Source organism: Marmota flaviventris, chromosome 1, assembly GCF_047511675.1.
Source record: "Marmota flaviventris isolate mMarFla1 chromosome 1, mMarFla1.hap1, whole genome shotgun sequence".
Taxonomy (NCBI): domain Eukaryota; kingdom Metazoa; phylum Chordata; class Mammalia; order Rodentia; family Sciuridae; genus Marmota; species Marmota flaviventris.
In genome coordinates, this window is record NC_092498.1 from 113,183,438 (window position 1) to 113,199,861 (window position 16,424).

A 16,424-nucleotide genomic window follows, 5' to 3' on the forward strand; every position below is an offset into this window, starting at 1 on the left:
AAGTCCTGGCAGTGCTGATGTCTCCAGCTCCCCGTGTGCCACAGGCTCTCAGGGAATGGTTAGCTTGTGGTGGGGAGCTCAGGCTGAGATCATATCTAGTGGAGATGGAGATAGGGTGAGGCCCAAGGAGGCTGGCATTGTGGATGGTCTTGGCTCTTCCACATCCTCTGTAACCTTGGCACATGGCTTGACCTCTTGGAGACAGTGTCTTGACCTGTCAAACGTGATGATGCCCCAGGCAATGATGCCCTGTGCAGTGAGCCCAGGGCCAGCCCCCAAGTGTTGTCATGCCATGAGTTTGTTTTCCTCTGGCCCATGGCCCATCCCAGACCACTTGGAGACTGACCCCATCACCCTCTCACACCCAGCTTGTATGAACTCAGACTATTTGTTGCCTGGCTTTAGTTCAATGGCAGAGTTTTTTTGTACAACATTATATGAAAAGAAAAACCAGAAAACTGAGGCTCATGCCTTGTCTGGAGACCTGGCAGTGGCAGAACCAAGACTCAACCTTGTTCTACTGCTGATTTTGACCCCTTGCACCTGAGATTTGAACCCCTCCTGAGGGCTAGGCTCTTTACACTCATTATCCTGTTTCCAGCTCCCCAAAGCTTGGGAGGCAGCCATTGCTATCTCCCTTCAATGGGGAGCAGAGCCAGACCTGTAGCACTGGGTCATGGGATGCAGATGGGCTCAGGCAGTAGGGGCAGTAAAGGGACAAGCCAGCAGCAGTGCTCCTGGCCTACCAGCCTGCACTTCTCTGGAAGATTGCTGCAGCATCCCAGGACTTCCCCGGAGCTGGCCAGTTGCTGTTACTTTGCGGGAGGTGGGGTTCAGGCAGGCAGGATTGTGCCCCTCACCTTCCTTTTGTCTCCCTATTCCCCACAGAGGAGAGGCGAGCCAGGGAGTGGCCTCTGGACACACCCGAGCTCCCTGAGGGCCACCTGGAGGACTGGCTGGAGAAGAGAGCCAAGCGACTGAGCTCAACCCCGAGCAGCAGGTATAGACTCCCAGGTGTTTCTGTGCTGCTGCGGGCAAGACCCCAGCCAGCCTGTCCTTTGGTCCTTTGCTAAAGTTGAGGAATCTCCACGAACTTCCTAAATTCAGGGGCTATAGTTAGACTCTTCCCCTACTCTCCTCCAGAGATGCCTATGAGTAGGGCTACAGTGGAGCTCTTGGGTCCCCAGGCACTGGCCAGAGGGAGTGTACATTTAAAGGTACCTGTCCTTGGTCCCCACCTTTTATGTCTCATCCCCCACTGGCAGTGTGTGCTGGTGGGAGGGGAAGTGTTGGCCAGGTTGACTCTACAGCACTAAGTCCATTGCTAGAGGGATGGACCTGAGCTGTGGTGGCCAAGCTCCCAGTGGTCCATCATCCACTGCCTGTCCCAGGGCCCCACAGATGGGAAACTGAGGCTCATGGAGACGTTCAACTTGATCAAGGGCACATAGCTAGGAATAGGCAGAGCAGGGACTGTACAGGGGCATGACAACATCATTGTCCCACGCCTCCCTAAGGGGAAGTGGCCTGAGCATTCAGAATGCTCAAAAATGGACAGGAACGGGCCCTCAAATGTGGGCTGCATGCCATCTCAGACCCTCCCCTCTCAGACACAGCCCACACTATACATTAACACAGAGAAGCACAGGGACAGGCAGGGGCTTCCGCAGCCACCTAGCATCACAGCCAAAGTCCAGGGCTCCTGAGCTCCCCTCTGCCAGTAATGGAGAGGGGGAGGAAATGGGAGGAAGAGAGGGTACGAAAGGGGACCAAGGGGGGTGCTTGTGAGCTGCACATGACTGTGTGCAAGTTGCCCTACCCTGGGCCACCTTGATTCCCCATCTTGCAGTAGCCCTTCAGGCCCTAGTTGCTCTGTGGTATGGTCTCATGGGATGACGGCCTGACCTGAGCCAAGAGGGTCTGGTCAGAGAAGTCCATGGACTTCCCTCGGGGCTGTGCCAGAAGGTGAAGGGCAAATTTCTTGGTCCAGTGGAAAGAGATGATTAAGGTCTTTTAAAGTTAACTTTGTATTTTACCTTTATTCTAAATATGTGCCCAGTGTACCGCTACCTTAAAACTATATAGTTGGACATAACTCAAATGTTGGAGTATGCCATCCCTGCCTTTTGGACCTGTCTGAAGGGATTGTGACTTTGGTCATCTGGGTGCCTCCTGTTGTTACCAGCCATCTTCCAGGGATCCAGATCCTGAATGCCAAGTTACTTCTGCTCATGTGGTGGAGGGTTGGTCTGACTAGGGAGTTCTGGGGATCCCCATTTTCCTGAGATCACTTCAGTTCAGTCTCTGCTCTGCACCACTCCTTGGAACTGGTCCCATATGAATGAGTTCCTCCCAACCTCATGTTGTCCTGGCCACTTACGGCCCTGCTTTTGCCCCGTGGTGTCTCCTGAAAGTGAGTTATACCCTGAATACCTCTCAGGGCTGTGAGGAGGATCCAGGAAGACCCTGTGGTCTCTAGTCTAGCTGGATTGGAGCTGCTAATATGGCAGTAGCAGTTTTTGGAATGGTGCCTGAAACTGGGACCTACCTTGGGCTCTGGGGAGCAGGGTCTAAACTGCTCTGCCAGGTCACTTTCCCTCTGGCCAATCAACCTGGGCACTTCCAAGAGATCTGCTTTCTCCACAAACATTCTCTGCCCCTTCCCCACCTATTCACCTGCCTCCTGAAGGCTTAAAGCCAATATGAATCATTCTTTGGGCAGAACAGACCTGTACAGCCTTAAGAAAAAAGAGTTGTCGGAAAGGAGGTGACCTTTTATTCTTGCTGTTGCCATTGCTACCTTGGTCTCCCATAGTCCTCTCCCTGCAGGGTAGTTTTGGGAAACATGACACCTCTGCTCATCGGGGCTGTGCTTCTGCATCCATGAACCCCTCCTGTGGGGTTGTAGGGAATTAGATTCCAGCCTCTGGGTTGCCTATTGTGGCTCTCCTAGCTGGCCATAACAGCCCTCTCCTAGGTCTCTCCCCTCCCCTGAGCTCTTCCAGTTCATTCTCCATATTACAGCCCCAGCCAGCTTCCAAAACACACTCTGGCCCTGGGCCTCCCCTGCTTAACCCCTCCCAAGTCCACCTCCACTTTGGGAGGGCCTGGACTCCACAGCCTAGTTCACAGGGCCTAAGGAAATCTCCCTGCTGGCTACCAGACTCATGGAGTCACCTGACCACCTGTCATACCTAGCCTGTCAGTCACAGTGTTAGCAGCCTCTTAGATGGACAGTCATTTGTGATTTCTGGGAACCCCATGCATGCTGTTTCCTCTGCCTGAAACTGCCTCTGCCAACCCCACCAGCTGTGAGCTTTAGTACTCTAAGACGTGGCCCCTTCTAGCCCCAGCTCCCCTTCACAATCTTGAGCAAGTATGGGTGTCCCCAGGGCATGGAGACAACATGTGTGTGTATTTAGGGGAGCAGTGTGGCCAGCCTAGATGCCTGTTACCTGGGTATTAATGTGTGGGGACCAGTCTGAGGACTTTAGGTAGCCCCCTTTTCCTCTTTGGGTGTCTGTTTCCTTCCTGGGGAACAGATGGCTGCCTGACCCACCTGGGACCACATAGACCTGCAGACTGAGCAGAACCCCACAACACACAGTGAGCTGAGCCAACTTTCCTTGTCAACATGGGGACACGGAGGCTCCTTGAAGGTGCAGCTTGGTGGCATTTTTGCTCATTCCCTCAACAGACTGACCCTGAGGGATCTGCCAAGAACAGACAGTGGCAGAGGGAGGGAGCAGCTGGCCTTAGACACACAGACTAATCCCCAGCCAGTTCAATGCTCAGCCCTGCTTCCCATTGTTGGCTCTTCTGATTGTGACTTTATCCCTCTTAATCTCCCCTACATACCCCTCTCTGGGCCACAGCTTCTGTTCTGGCCCATCTACCTCCATAAGACTCTGTTTCCTTTTGGTAAGGACCACAGCTGGGGATTTGCCAGGGAGCTGCTTCTGTCCTTACATACAGGGCAAACAGACCATGCTGGAAGCCTCAAGTAGAGTCCTACCCCATGTACCTGTGTCTCTGTCTACTATGTGCCAGGGCTGCAGGTATGGGCTGTACGGCCCAGGGCCTGGCACATCTGGGGCCCTAGCAAGGCTCCAGTATCTGTGAGCAGACTCAGGGGTTGCCCTTTCTCTGTTGGGTGCCTCAGGGCAGGCAGGGACACTGGACTGAGCCTTGAACCCAGTAGCTGGGTCCCAGGTGCCTGGAAATGTGCCCCATTTGCTAGAGGAAGGGCCTGAGGCTTAGAGGCTGGGGCTTCCCAGGATCACACCCCCTTGGGGAGCTCTACTGTCACTGTGACTCCATAGAGAGCCCCAGCTCCCGCAGTTGTGGCCTCCTCCACCCTCAACCTTCTGTTTATGAAATTTCCCCAGCACCATAAATCATGTCAAGAGCTGCTTTCTGTGCTTTCCAGCAGGCAGCAGCCCATTGAGTAGGGGATGTCCCTGTTCCTCTCACAGTGGGAATCCTAGAGGCTGCAGTTAGGGCTCCCAGAAGTCCTTGACCCTGTACTATCAGTCAGGCCCAGAGAAGGGTAAGTTGAGTGGGTGGGGAGAGGCAAACTCTCAGGGCTGCTGAGCACAGCCCCCCACCCCTGCCTCCACCTCGGAGGCCTGAGACCTGTCCAGACCTCTCACAGAAAACCCAGGCCCTTCTCTTTCTGCAGAGGGATGGCCACTGGGCCCCCAAGCCTGTTAGAAGCTTCCAGGGCTCACCTTTCATGAAGGCTAGGGCATGGGGTGGGGTGGGGTGTGGCTAGAACAAAGGCAACTGAAGGGGCAGGGAGAAATGTCTGAATTGCATTCTAGCCCTTCGTCCTCCATCCCCTGTGTCACCTGGACAAGTGAGGACTCCTTGCACCTCAGTTGTCTCATCTGAAAAAAAGGGTTCATGTGAGATTCTTGAGGTCTTTCTAGGCCCTGGTCTCTGGTCCACACTAGTGCCTAGTCAGTAAGAGCTCTCGGTATAGCTGAATAACTGTGTCATTCAGCACACAGTTACTGTGTCACCTCTGCATGTCAGGCCTGGCTCTGGGCACTGGGGTTAAAAAATGCCATTCCTACCCCAGTCTTTACCCTCTGAGCACTGCAAGCCCGAGGAGACAACACATGAGCTCCCAGGTGAATTCAAAGTGCTTTGTAGCCTGAGGGAGGTCCGGTGTGGACAGGTCTGAATGTGGCATAGTTGAAAGAGTGGGGGGAGGCTGCCTCCATCGGCCTCAGTCAGCTCCTGTAGGTTAGGATACCCCAGGTTGGGCACAGAAGATGCCTTTCCATCGATGGCACTTCCCATGGGCCCTGGGGTGGTGGCTTGGGAGAGGTGAATGTTAAGGACAGTGAGTAGCATGAGAAATGAGGCTTTTAAAAACATTTTAGACAATATTTTTTTCGGATTTCAAAGGCTTGCGTGCTTGCAAAACTTTTGGAAAGTATAAAGAAGTAAAAAAAACCACCCATAATTGCACCACTCAGATAGAACCAGTTAACATTTTGCTGTGTCTTCCAGGGTTTTTTTTATGCATTTATATATGTTATATATCTTTAAACAAAAATAGTATCATGCTATATACATTATTTTATAAGCTGCTTTTTTCCCTACTCACATAGTATGTCTCTCCTCATCAGTGCATATATGTCTGCCTTAATTTTTACACAGGCTGCATAGCATTCTCCACTGGACGTGCATATGTATTTAATCAGTCCCCCACAGGTGGACACTAAGGTTATTTTTGTTTTTCTCAAAGCCATTCTTGTAGCTCTGTATCTGCCTAGAACCTCACTGTTTCCTTGGGCTCAGTTCCTGGAGAGGAGGTTGCTGTTTCTAAGGGTCTGTGTGTTTTCAAGTCTCTGTTTCCAGAAGGGCCATGCAGGCAGCTGACCCTCCCCATAGCCAGGGTGGTGGGAGGGAGAGCTGGATCTGGGCTGTGCTCCAACCCAGGCCTCAGTTGCACTTGCTCTAATTCTCTTTCTCCTTCTCTCCAGGGCTGAACCCATCAGAGCCACTGTCTTCCAGTACCCCATAGGATGGCCGCCGGTCCAGGAGCTGCCTCCATCCCTGAGGGCACCCCCACCCGGGGGGTGGCCCCTGCAGCCAAGAGTTCAGTGGGGTTGAGCCCCTTGCCCCTGCTCATCTCCTACCTGGTCAGCACTTATCTGTCACAATAAAGACAATTGCTCCTACTGGGGAGGCCGAGCCCTCTGCCTGTTATGCCCCCAGAGCCTCTGAGACTGTAGGCCTGGTCTCCCCGAGACTCAAAAGTCCCCCATACCAGCTGCAGCCCTGGTCCCAGTCTGTGCTGGGCAGCTTCACCCTCTACTTCACCCGCCCTCCTGGGATGTCTTGAGAAGACAGAGAAAACTTGCAGGTGTATATAAAGAAAGCCTCCCTTGGTTTGGCTGTGCTTCCCTAAACCGGTGTTCTCAGCTCCTCCTTTCAACCCTTTCCAGGGGACAGGCAGGGCTGGGATGAGACAAGATCTCCAGGGTGATCTGTCCTCTCAGCCCTTCTTCAACAGAGACCAGCAGAGGCTCAGTTCAGCCAGGCAAAGGGTGTGCCAGTGTGGCTCCCTCGTCGCCCAGGTGATAAGTGGCCCCAAGGCTGGGGAGAGGAGCACAAGGACTCCATCTGCCATCCCAGCCCTAGCAGAATTTGCAGCCCCTGCATCTTCCCATGCTGAGCTAGTGCCACAGGTTTGGGATGGCACATTTGGGGCAGGGACAGGAGCTGGGTCTCTGGCCTTGAGGGTGCAGAAGAATGGAGGGAGGAGGGGGCAGAAAGCGGGCCCTGGGTTTGGGAGAATAGCTTGGTCACACCTCCTGGCACTGACAGAGCTGAACTATGCCAGCTCCTCCACCCAAGGGCTGGCCCGGGGCCCTCCCAAGGTCTGCCAGGAGGAGTACCCAGGCCAATGGGTAGATCACACAGGCTGCTCAGGCCAGTTGAGGCCTCCTGGCCCCGGCTCTGTTCCCTTCCTAAGCTGGACTACAGCTCTGACTTCTGTGCTGGGGACCAGGATACCCTTGGTCACTGGCCTTTGCTAGGATGGGTTGGGAGCAGAAATTCAGGGGCCTCAGGGCCATCTCAGATGCCCCATCCTACCATGAGCTTGTGCGCTTCCTGAAAATCCCTGAGGAAAACCTGAGGCCAAATCTGTCCCTCTGAGCCTCAGGCTCCTCACCTGTGAAATGGGCAGGCTCAGGCCCTAGCAGGTACATGGGGGAGGAGGGCTAGTTTGGGTCAGAGGAAAGGACTCAAGAGACCCAGCCTTGTTTCCTTCTCTAGAGGAGCTTTCTGCCCCCACCTCCTCCACCCTGCCCATAGCTCTGGAAAACCTCAGGGATTAGAGCTGGGGTAGGCAGGTGCCCTCTCTGGGCACAGGGACCACAGCAGTGGCTAGGTCCTGGGGATCCTGTACAAGGCCCTCATTTCCCAGGAGCCCCTGGCAGCAGGAAGAGTTAGCGCTACATACAGGCTAGGAAAGGGTACGGGCATGGTGTAGGGGCTGGGGGCCGTCCTCGGGGCCACCACCAGGTTCTCCACAGCCTAGCCACAGCTCCATGCAAGGGCCATGGGGTGAGAGGGGTGGGGGTCACCAGACGTCCAGGCCCCGAAATACACAGGATATTGGTCCAGAGCCAGCTGAGGGAGAAGGGCTGCAGGTGGTGGTGGGTGTGGAGTGGGCCCAGCACTGCACGTGCCAGACCAGGTGCCCAGGTGGCACTTATTTCATGCCGCTGCGCAGCACCTGGTTGGCTGCAATGAGCATGACGCTGATGATGAAGGCAATGGCGAAGGCGCAGATCAGACTCTTGCGGACACATGTCTGGCGGATCTGCTGGTTGGAGCAGGCTGCGGCCACCCACGGGGAGCACCAGGGAGCAGAGAGAAGGAGACACAAAGCGGTAGAATCAGAAGCTGCCTACACTTTGGCACGCAGTCTCAACCCATGGGAACACAGGGACACAAAGCTTGGGACACACAGGAAACCACCCCCCACCCCCGCCAGCCCCACTCTGCAAACCCCTGGTATGTCCTTCTGCTCAAGTGGCTGAGCTGTCCCAGGGGCCTGTCACTCACTTTCCACATCCACAGGGCACTCCTCGGCTGTGCCCAGGTGACTCTCCTCCTCTGTCATGATGATGTTCTCGATGTCCTTCATGGACAGGTGCTCACAGAAGGTGTCGTAGAGCAGCCGCTTCAGCTCATCCACCGTCAGCTTCTGCATGTCGCACTTGGGGCAGGGGGAGGAACAGTGCTCTGGCCACCACCCCACCCAACACCCTGCAGTCACAAAAGCCCAGGGACGGTCCTCCAGATTCTGAAGGACTGGAAACTCTTGCTTCATTCCTATGGCATCCTTGACCGACACCTGCCTCTCCCAGTGAGCCCATGGCCCCCCCAGTAGAGAAGACATGCAGTGGACAGAAGCCTGGAGTGGTCATCTCCCCTTTACAAACCCCTAAGTCTCTCCAAAGCCCTGAGTCCCAACCAACCAGGACATACCTTCCAGAAGACAGTGTCAAAGTCAGTGCCATGGAACTTCTCTGGGATCCCTGAGGTAGAAAGCTTGGGTCCCAGGAGGGTCACAAACTCCTCAAAATCTACCTGGCCATCACCTAGAGTGGGCACAGGTCCAATCAGATTGTCAGGCTGAAACCTACCTGGGGCCAGCAGGGCAGTTCCTGCCCTTCTTTGGGACTTGGGATGGAGTCCTGGCATATCAGGCAAGTGCCCTTTTTAAGTCTTGATTCAACTTCAGGGGCACCTAACATGCCACGCTCTGGGCTAATGTGGAGACCACCAAGTGTGATGAGGCCCCACGGGGGAGGGTGGAGATGGAGAGCAGCAGGTGGCCCCAGAGTTCACTCAGTTTACACAAAACCATCCAGGGCTCCCCAGCACCCTGTTGCTGACCAGGGCGGGTACAGGGCCAGACATCGCCTCCACCATACAGGCAGGAAATGAGGCTCAGGAGGGGGTGACCTGCTCTCTTGAGGTCTCTGGTGGGATGAAGCAGAGAGGACTTGGCAATATTGGTCTTTCTCATGAATTTTTCCTTAATAAAATGTCAAGTGGTAAAAACAACTCAATGATTTTGTTTGGGATGGTGAAAGCTGGGGATATATTTATTATAAACTCTCCATTTTCCACATTTCTCAGTCTACAGAGTGAGATGAGAAGAGCAGTCTTTGAGCCCTGCATGTGGCTAGGGCTATCTGGTCTCGATTCTCCAGGGTGAGAAATGGGGCCAGGTCTGGCTACAACCTGCAACAGACTTTGGGGTGGCTTGGAGTAGGGGAAACAAGAGGCCCAGGGTAGACTAAGCCTCAGTGACTCAGGCCTCAGACCCTCCCCCATCCCCGGGGCCCAGGTGAAAGGGCCAGTGCTCACCATCCATGTCCAGCCGTTGGATGATAACCTCCAGCTCCACCTCATTGGGCATGTAGCCCAGAGAGCGCATGGCCGTACCCAGCTCCTGCTTGGAGATGAAGCCATTGCCATCACGGTCAAACACCTTGAAGGCCTCGCGGATCTCTGTGGGGGGAGCAGAGTAGTCTGGAACCTCAACCCTGTCCCCAACAGCCCCCTTGTCAGACCCCTGGGATCTAACCAACCCAGAATCTGCAGATCTGGTGAGAAACAGTCACAGGATGGCCCAAGGGTTCACTAGTGGTGCTGTATTCTGGGGTCTCTGGGCAGGCCGAGCCAGGCTGCAAAGGAGTACCTGGCCCTTTGCGGTGACTGTCCCCTGGAGTCTGAGCATGCCAGGCTCCCAGAGCCTCTCCTGATGAGCTCACGACGCCCCCGTGTGGTAGGTACAGGGAGGATGCCAGGCTTGCCAGGCCAGGGCTTCTCCTCTCATTCCCATCCCTTCCATCTCTCTCTCTCCTTCATCCCCACCTCCTGAGCTTCCTCCAGAGACTCAGCTCCTTAACACTGGCCAGCCTCGCTAATGACAGCCACATGAGGCGGCAGCAGCTCCAGCTAATGGGCTCCCAGCTGGACACATACTGCCTTCCAGTTTTGGGGGAGACAGAGGTGGGGTGGAGGGGCCCCACCAGGCTCATGCTAGATCAGATGTGGGAGTCTCCTCCCCATTGCACAGAGGGAAAAACTGAGGCCCGAGAACCTGGGTCACTTAGTTGGGGAACAATGCACTTGCAGAGTATGACCTTGGACCGGCCTCAGTCTCACCCATAGCAAAATGGGTGGAATGATATTGAGGATGACATCCAGGAACCGTGAATGAGGTCCTAATTTCTCACCTTTGTTCCTCCTCTGCTTCTTTAATTATCACAGCCCCAAGAGGGCCCCTCTGGGGGACAAATCTCAGTCCACTAGCTCCAGTTCCCTGGAGGTCTTTCTTCACTTAGCAGCCTGCTGGTCTTTGCCTAAATTGTCCCGTGGGTGGGTTTTTAGCATGCAGAGTTGAACTCCTTAGAGACACAGGAATGCCCCCGTGCTCCCCACCTAGAGTCCTGAAGAGGCTGGGCAGCCAGCTTCTGGACAGGCTGATCCAGGACTTAATGCCGGGGTCTGTGAATCCTAAAACTGCTTTTAGAATCCTACACTTTGGGGTTATTCCTTGGTCTCTGGGGGACAGGGGAGCCCAGCTCAGCCTGTTGGTTCTACCACAGACCAGGAGCCATGGCTTACAGCCAGATAGTTTGAGCTGAGGTCAGAGTCTCACAAGTATGTCTGAGACAAACACAGGGAAGCCCCCCGAGTTGCCTAGGTACATTTCAAGGAAAGCTGAGAATCTGGAGCTAGGGAAACGGCTGAGCTGAGAGATTTGGGCCAGGCCCAGGGTTTCTGCAAACTTTAGACTCTGGAAACTCTAGGCCAACTCCCACCAAGCATTTTCCTAAGCCACCAAGGAAGCAGTGTGCTCCCCATGACTAGAGCTGTGTAACAGGCGTGGCACCCACAAGGCTCACTCTGAAGAGCCTGAGAGTCTCTGGGTAGAGATGGAGGCAAATACGCACACACACAAACACACGTGGGTTTCTGGCCAGTGCCAACCCAGCCCTAGGCTCTGGCCATTCCAAGTACTGAACTCTAGCCCCCAGGGGCCCCTCTCAGGCCTGGACATCAGCACTGCTCTATCTCCAGGTTTGGAACATACAGCTCCTTTTACCTGGAACGCTCTTCCTCTCCCCATTGCCACCTCCCATGCAGCCCCAGTTCTCAGCCTGGACAGTCCATCTCCCTGATGCCCTCCCTGCCCCTGCCTGACCTTGGCTCTCCTCTGGGGCCCCACAGACCTGCTGTTCCCCCACACTGAATGGTGAACTATGACTGCTGTAAGAGCAGGGATCGGGGGATCTTATTCATGACTTATCCCCATGACCTGAGACAGGGCCTGTCACTCAAGCATAAACATTTGCTGGATGAATGACGAAACTGAATAACTGATGTGGGGACCCACCCACTGGGGCACACAGAGAAAGCAGCTGAGCAGAAGTTCACGCACCGTTCGACGTGAGGCCGTCACTTGGAGCCCGCTAACAGTCAGCAATGGGAAGAAGCAGGAAGGGAGGCTGAGGAGGCTGCCTGTCCCCTTGCCCAGCCTTCAAAGGGCAGCACCCTCACCCACCCTGTGAGCCAGCCACAGAAATGGGAAATGGAGCAAAGGCAGAGGTGGAGGACCACCCTCGGGCTGCTGACCCAGGGACTTGATTGGGGCAGGGGGACCCAGCATCGGGTACCAAGTCTCTCCAAGTCTTTGGTCTCCCCCTCTCTACAGGCTTCTTTGGGCATCTCAGGGTGGGCTGGCAAAGCCCTGGACACTGAAAGTTGCAGAGGCAGCCCCCTTCATCCCTCCAGTGAGCTGAGTTCCCGGATGTTCCTTCCACCTTGCCAGAGCTGCCTCAACTGGAACCCAACTCCTTTCCCTGGAGACCCTGAGGAAAGGCACCACACAGGAGCAGAGGCAGTGGAAGGAAGGCAGGTGGACAAGAGGCTCTGAGGCAGCCCAGCAGGTCCCAGGGCCATGTCTCAGGCAGGACTGACCTCCCAAGGCCACTAGGTAAATCCACAGCCTTCCACCTCCCCATCCACGTGTCCCTTCACCCACCCTTCACTGCACAACCAGTTCGTACCACAGTCCGGGAGCCCCGCAACCCCATTAAGCCCCTGTGCCCACACAGACCCAGTTCAGGCTCCACCTTCCTTGGTCAGGGAGGCATCCTGATATCACACAGACCCAGGTTCAAAACCCAACCTCCTCTACCCTGGCTGGGTGACCTTGAGTTTGCTCACCTGTACAATGGGACTTTCTGGGATGATTAAGCAAGAAAATCAAGCGTGTAAGTGCTGGCCAGGCCTGGCTGTAAATCAGACTGTCCCAGATGGTAGAGCCAGAAGGAGAGGGAGAACTTGGGATGCCAGGCTGGTCTGCCCACTGCTGGGGCCAGGACCCAAGGCCTGGGCTTAGGTTCTGGCTCTGCTGTCCCGAGCCAGGTGACTTGGGCAAGGCACTTCCCTCTCAGAGCCTCAGGTGCCTGGTCTGTGAAATGGGGATGAGACTCCTGCCTGATGGCTGAGGCCTGGCCTCTGTGTGTGTAGGGGGTGGAATAAGGAGTAGGTGGTCCCTGAGAGGCATAGATGTCATGACTCCCAGTCTCTGTGTGCCATCAACATATCACAGCCCAGCACATTTCCCCGAAAGCCTTGCTCCCTTCCTGCCGCATGAGGCCAGGGTAAACCTGCTGTGCTCCATCTTGGCATGGGGATGCCTGGCTCAGGAATGGACTGGCAGGGCCACCGGGTTTCCAGGCTAACGTTGTACCCCACCTGACACCCCAGGCTAACATCCCCCAGCCCCCTCCCTAACCTGTGGAGTTATGTCAGGGCCTGAGTCCCTAGCAGGCCCCAAAGGCCACCAGCACTCTGTCAAGAGAGCCCGAGTCCAGAGAAGGGGCACGGAATGGAGGTCACTGGAAGGGGCAGTGTCCATCCTCTGCAGAGGCTGTCATTTCCGCGGCATTGGCCCTGCGCCCCACCTCTTCAGCCTCCCTGAGTTTTTGGCCTGTGCAGAGGCGGCTGCTGGGCTCAGGTTGCAGGGACCAGAGGCAGAAAGGAGACTACCCAGGCTCCTCCTCCCCAGAAGGTCTCCACTTGGCCATTCTCAATGCAGTCTTCACTGTCTTCCTGGACAACCCCCAAACCCTGCCCGGGTGGCCATCTCCCTACCTACATACTCTTTTCATCTGTCCCTGGCCAGAAAGGGTGATGGCTTGCAGCTATTTCATTCCCACCCTCAGGTGCTCAAGCCCACTGATGCCTTGGGACCCCTGGAGGCCTCTGCTGTGGGTGCCTGGCAGAACGGGGGTGCTTCGCAGCCATAGTGTGTCATACAGAGGGAATGTGACGGAGCTCTTCCCATTCCCTCAGTGGGGCTGCGTAGGCCCCAAGCCAGCTCTGCCCAGCCATGCCCCTACCCTATCAACTGCCATCCAGAGTTCCCCAGGGCCACAGGTTCCCAAGTGCCTCTGCCAGACCTAGCCCCCCAGCTTGCCTTCCTCACCCAGTTTCTTGAACACCCTACAGCCCTGCCTCACGGACACTACACACTCCAGGCTTATATTCCTCCAGCATCCCCTCTTCAATCTCCCCTGCTGTGATGGTGGGACCCCTGACACGCTGCCAGGCCTTGTCCTGAGTACTTTCAACGCATCCTCTACCTGCAGGACCCCCCGGGAGAGCAATACCAACCCCCTCCTTACATACAGGGAAACCAAGGCTGAGAGAAGCAAGAGATTGTCCAAGGTCACTCCATGAGCAGAGGGTGCAGAGATCTGAACTTAGCTTTATCTGGCTGGGAAGCCTTCATCCTAAGGCTGCCCTCCCCATCCCCTTTCCTCATCTTCCTCCCCACGCAGACTGACTGCCCCCTGGATTTCAGTGAAGGCAGACACAAACTGCAGTGTTTTATCCCAGTCTGCCTGGCTCCCTCTTCCTGGCACATGTGGCTCCCCCACGAAGGGCCTCCTCCCAGCCAAGGGCCTGGGTCTTATCCATACAGTCCCGGGGAAGGAGCACCAGTGGAGCACTAAAGAGGCAGCAGAAAAGGGATTGGTGCCAGGGATGGCCACTCTCTTTACCCTGCCCTGGCATTCAAGGACCCCTGCAAGGAGCCCAGGACCTTCTGAGGGCTTCTGAGGTTCCTGCAGCGGAGAAGGGGGTCAGTCAGTCTTTGTGTCTTCATCTGTAGATGCCCGCAGGCCAGGAGATGGCCCAGGGCCACCCTGGTATCTGCTGGTCCCATGCCCTCCACCCGATGGCTTCAGGGAGGTCCCTGCCCTTCAGGTGCCCCCTGCACTAGGGCCCCTCTGCTAGCCCAGGATAAGGGGGCGGGAGAGAAGCAGGGAGTGTGTTTGGTGTGATGGTGACTAACGCCGCTGGGCTCCTGCCAACATGTCGGCTAGGTGGCCCAAGGGGAGCCTGCAGCCTCCTTGCCCCTGAACTGCCCACCCTGTGGCCCACTCACCCCTGCATCCCAGCCCACTCTCTGATTCTCTCAGAGCATGCATGCCAGGATTGAGGATCAGGGAAGGAGGGATCCAATGAGGCTTAGAGCTGGGGTGCCAGGGTCATGTTGGAGGTGCTTGGAGCAAGGGAAGGGAATGAGGTAGAAGCTGCCTGGGGTGTGGGGAAGCATGTGGCCCCCTGTTTGAGTGACCAGGAAGAAATGACCAGGATGAGGGTCTCTGGAGGGGGAAACTGGCAGGAGGTCTGGTTGGCCCAAGGCAGGAGGGAATGAAGATGGGAAAAAGATGGCCTATGCCCCTTCCCTTGCCTCTTGCCCCTCATCATGCCCCCTCCTTTTCCCAGGCCCTAGAGGAAGCTCTGAACCATGGGCTTTGGTCTAGAGAGGGTGGGACTTGGGCTTTTGGGAATGAATGATAAGGCCAGGGCAGGGAAACCAGTGTCCCTCCATCTGTCCTGCCTGCACCAGAGCCCAGACCCGGCCTCCAAAGCTTTCCTGGAACCCAAGGGTTTGTGTGGGTTGTTGGTGAGGAGCAGGTGGCCCCTGGTCTTGTGGTGCAGTGAGTGTGGTGGTGTCTGCCTTCTCTGGATCTTCCCCAGACCCAGTCTGACTCCCCAAAGAGCTGCCCCATTCCAGCTTAGAGACCTGGAGGGAACTCCCTTCATGGCTTCCCACCACCATCCCTAACTGCACTGTTCCCTAGGTTGTACATTAATCGGCAGTAATGAGACCCCAGATCTGAGAGACCCTTCAACCCAAGATACCCAGAGAGGCTCATCCTTGAGGTGATCTCAGCCCCTCCCCCAGCAGCAGACAAGCAGATCCCAAGAGGCCAAGACTCCCATCAGCCAAGAGCCCCCAACTCCACTCCATATGGGGCACCAGGAGGTCTGGGGGAGGGGAATCATGAGCACCTCCCCCCACCTCAGCAGGGAAAGAGTTGGGCAGGCCCTAGGGGTCTTACTGCTCCCCAGAACACTCTTTCTGAGGACCCCAGCTGCGGTCGCCTGTTCTGATTTCTTCTAGACAGTTGCCTGCGGTCCCCATTCATGTCTGAGAGGCCAAGGGACTGGGGTAAGGGGCAGGTTTCGGTCCTTGCCTCTCTGCCTTTCCCTTCTAAGCTTGGCTATCGCGACTGAGCCGCCCAATCCGGCCACTTGTTGTCGCCACCGCCTCCCCGGCCGCCTTCCGGGCGCTCCGGGCTGGGGGGTCCCCGCAGAGCTGAGGGGAAGGGGCTACGGCCTCAGAAGGGGCTGGGGGAAGCCCCACAACCCGCAAGAGCAGGGCAGTCGCCCTCTCCCCTTCTCCGGCTGCCCAAGCAGATTGGATTTTTAAAGCGACACGAGCGGAATGTCAATGCGAGCGCAGAGCCACGGGCGGGCGCCGCGGAGGGGATCGGGATGCGGGTACTCTGGCCCGGCCAGCGCGGGGGGCGTAGCTCGGACTCCCACCCCAGTCCACCGCGTTGCCGCACCGTCACCGCGGGCTGCGCGGCCCGCTGACCCTGCTGCGGGGCCCGGCAAGTTTCCGCAGCGCAGGGGACCACGCGGCCAGGGGCTGGGCCGCCCCTCCGCCTCGGCTACCCTCACCGCGGCGCCCAGGGGTGCGAACCGATCCTGCCTCCCGCGCAGCTGCTCGCTGGAGCGGTCCACTTGGTTGCCGGTACCTGCGGACAGCCCCCCGCCCCGCTGCGCCCCTAGCCGGCGCTTCACCTGGGCGCACAGGTAGGAGGGCCGGCGGGCAGGGGTCCCGACGGGGCACTCACTCACCCTCCAGCTCGTCCTCAGGGATGTCCACGGGGCGCTGCTCCGACAGCAGGTTGGGCACGGTGTAGATGCCCCGGTACATCAACGCCGCCGTCACCGGGTGGAACGGCATCTTGGAGGCTCCGCGCCCGCCCGCCCGCCGCAAACTTTGA

At 56.7% G+C, this 16,424-nt stretch overlaps 2 protein-coding genes across 3 annotated transcripts in view; one reads left to right on the forward strand and one right to left on the reverse strand.

The window, feature by feature from the left end:
* The window catches only part of Zmat5 (zinc finger matrin-type 5), a 30,504-nt gene extending 24,079 nt beyond the window's left edge, over positions 1-6,425 (forward strand). For both annotated transcript variants that reach the window (XM_027956040.3, XM_027956041.3), the window contains exons 5-6: positions 889-1,000; positions 5,997-6,425. In XM_027956040.3, coding sequence (XP_027811841.1) covers positions 889-1,000; positions 5,997-6,126 — 242 coding nt within the window. In that variant the 3' untranslated portion in view covers positions 6,127-6,425. The remainder of the gene's footprint in view (positions 1-888; positions 1,001-5,996) is intronic.
* A 1,078-nt stretch (positions 6,426-7,503) lies between these two features.
* On the reverse strand, positions 7,504-16,384 carry Cabp7 (calcium binding protein 7). Its single transcript, XM_027956039.3, has 5 exons — positions 16,276-16,384; positions 9,406-9,549; positions 8,518-8,630; positions 8,092-8,245; positions 7,504-7,863 (listed from the first exon to the last, which is right to left on the reverse strand). The coding sequence occupies exons 1-5, from the start codon at positions 16,382-16,384 to the stop codon at positions 7,736-7,738; spliced, it is 648 nt and encodes a 215-aa protein (XP_027811840.1). The 3' UTR covers positions 7,504-7,735.
* Between the last annotated feature and the right edge of the window lie 40 nt (positions 16,385-16,424).

What these genes read in the sequence shown, in the direction of transcription:
- Cabp7 (XM_027956039.3), bottom strand. Translation starts at nt 16,384, where the DNA reads ATGCCGTTCCACCCGGTGACGGCGGCGTTGATGTACCGGGGCATCTAC. An exon ending in CCCTGAGGACGAGCTGGAGG is followed by an intron (nt 9,550 to 16,275) that starts GTGAGTGAGTGC and finishes CTCCCCCCACAG; the next exon opens with AGATCCGCGAGGCCTTCAAG. An exon ending in TTGACACTGTCTTCTGGAAG is followed by an intron (nt 8,246 to 8,517) that starts GTATGTCCTGGT and finishes CCCTGCCCCAAG; the next exon opens with TGCGACATGCAGAAGCTGAC.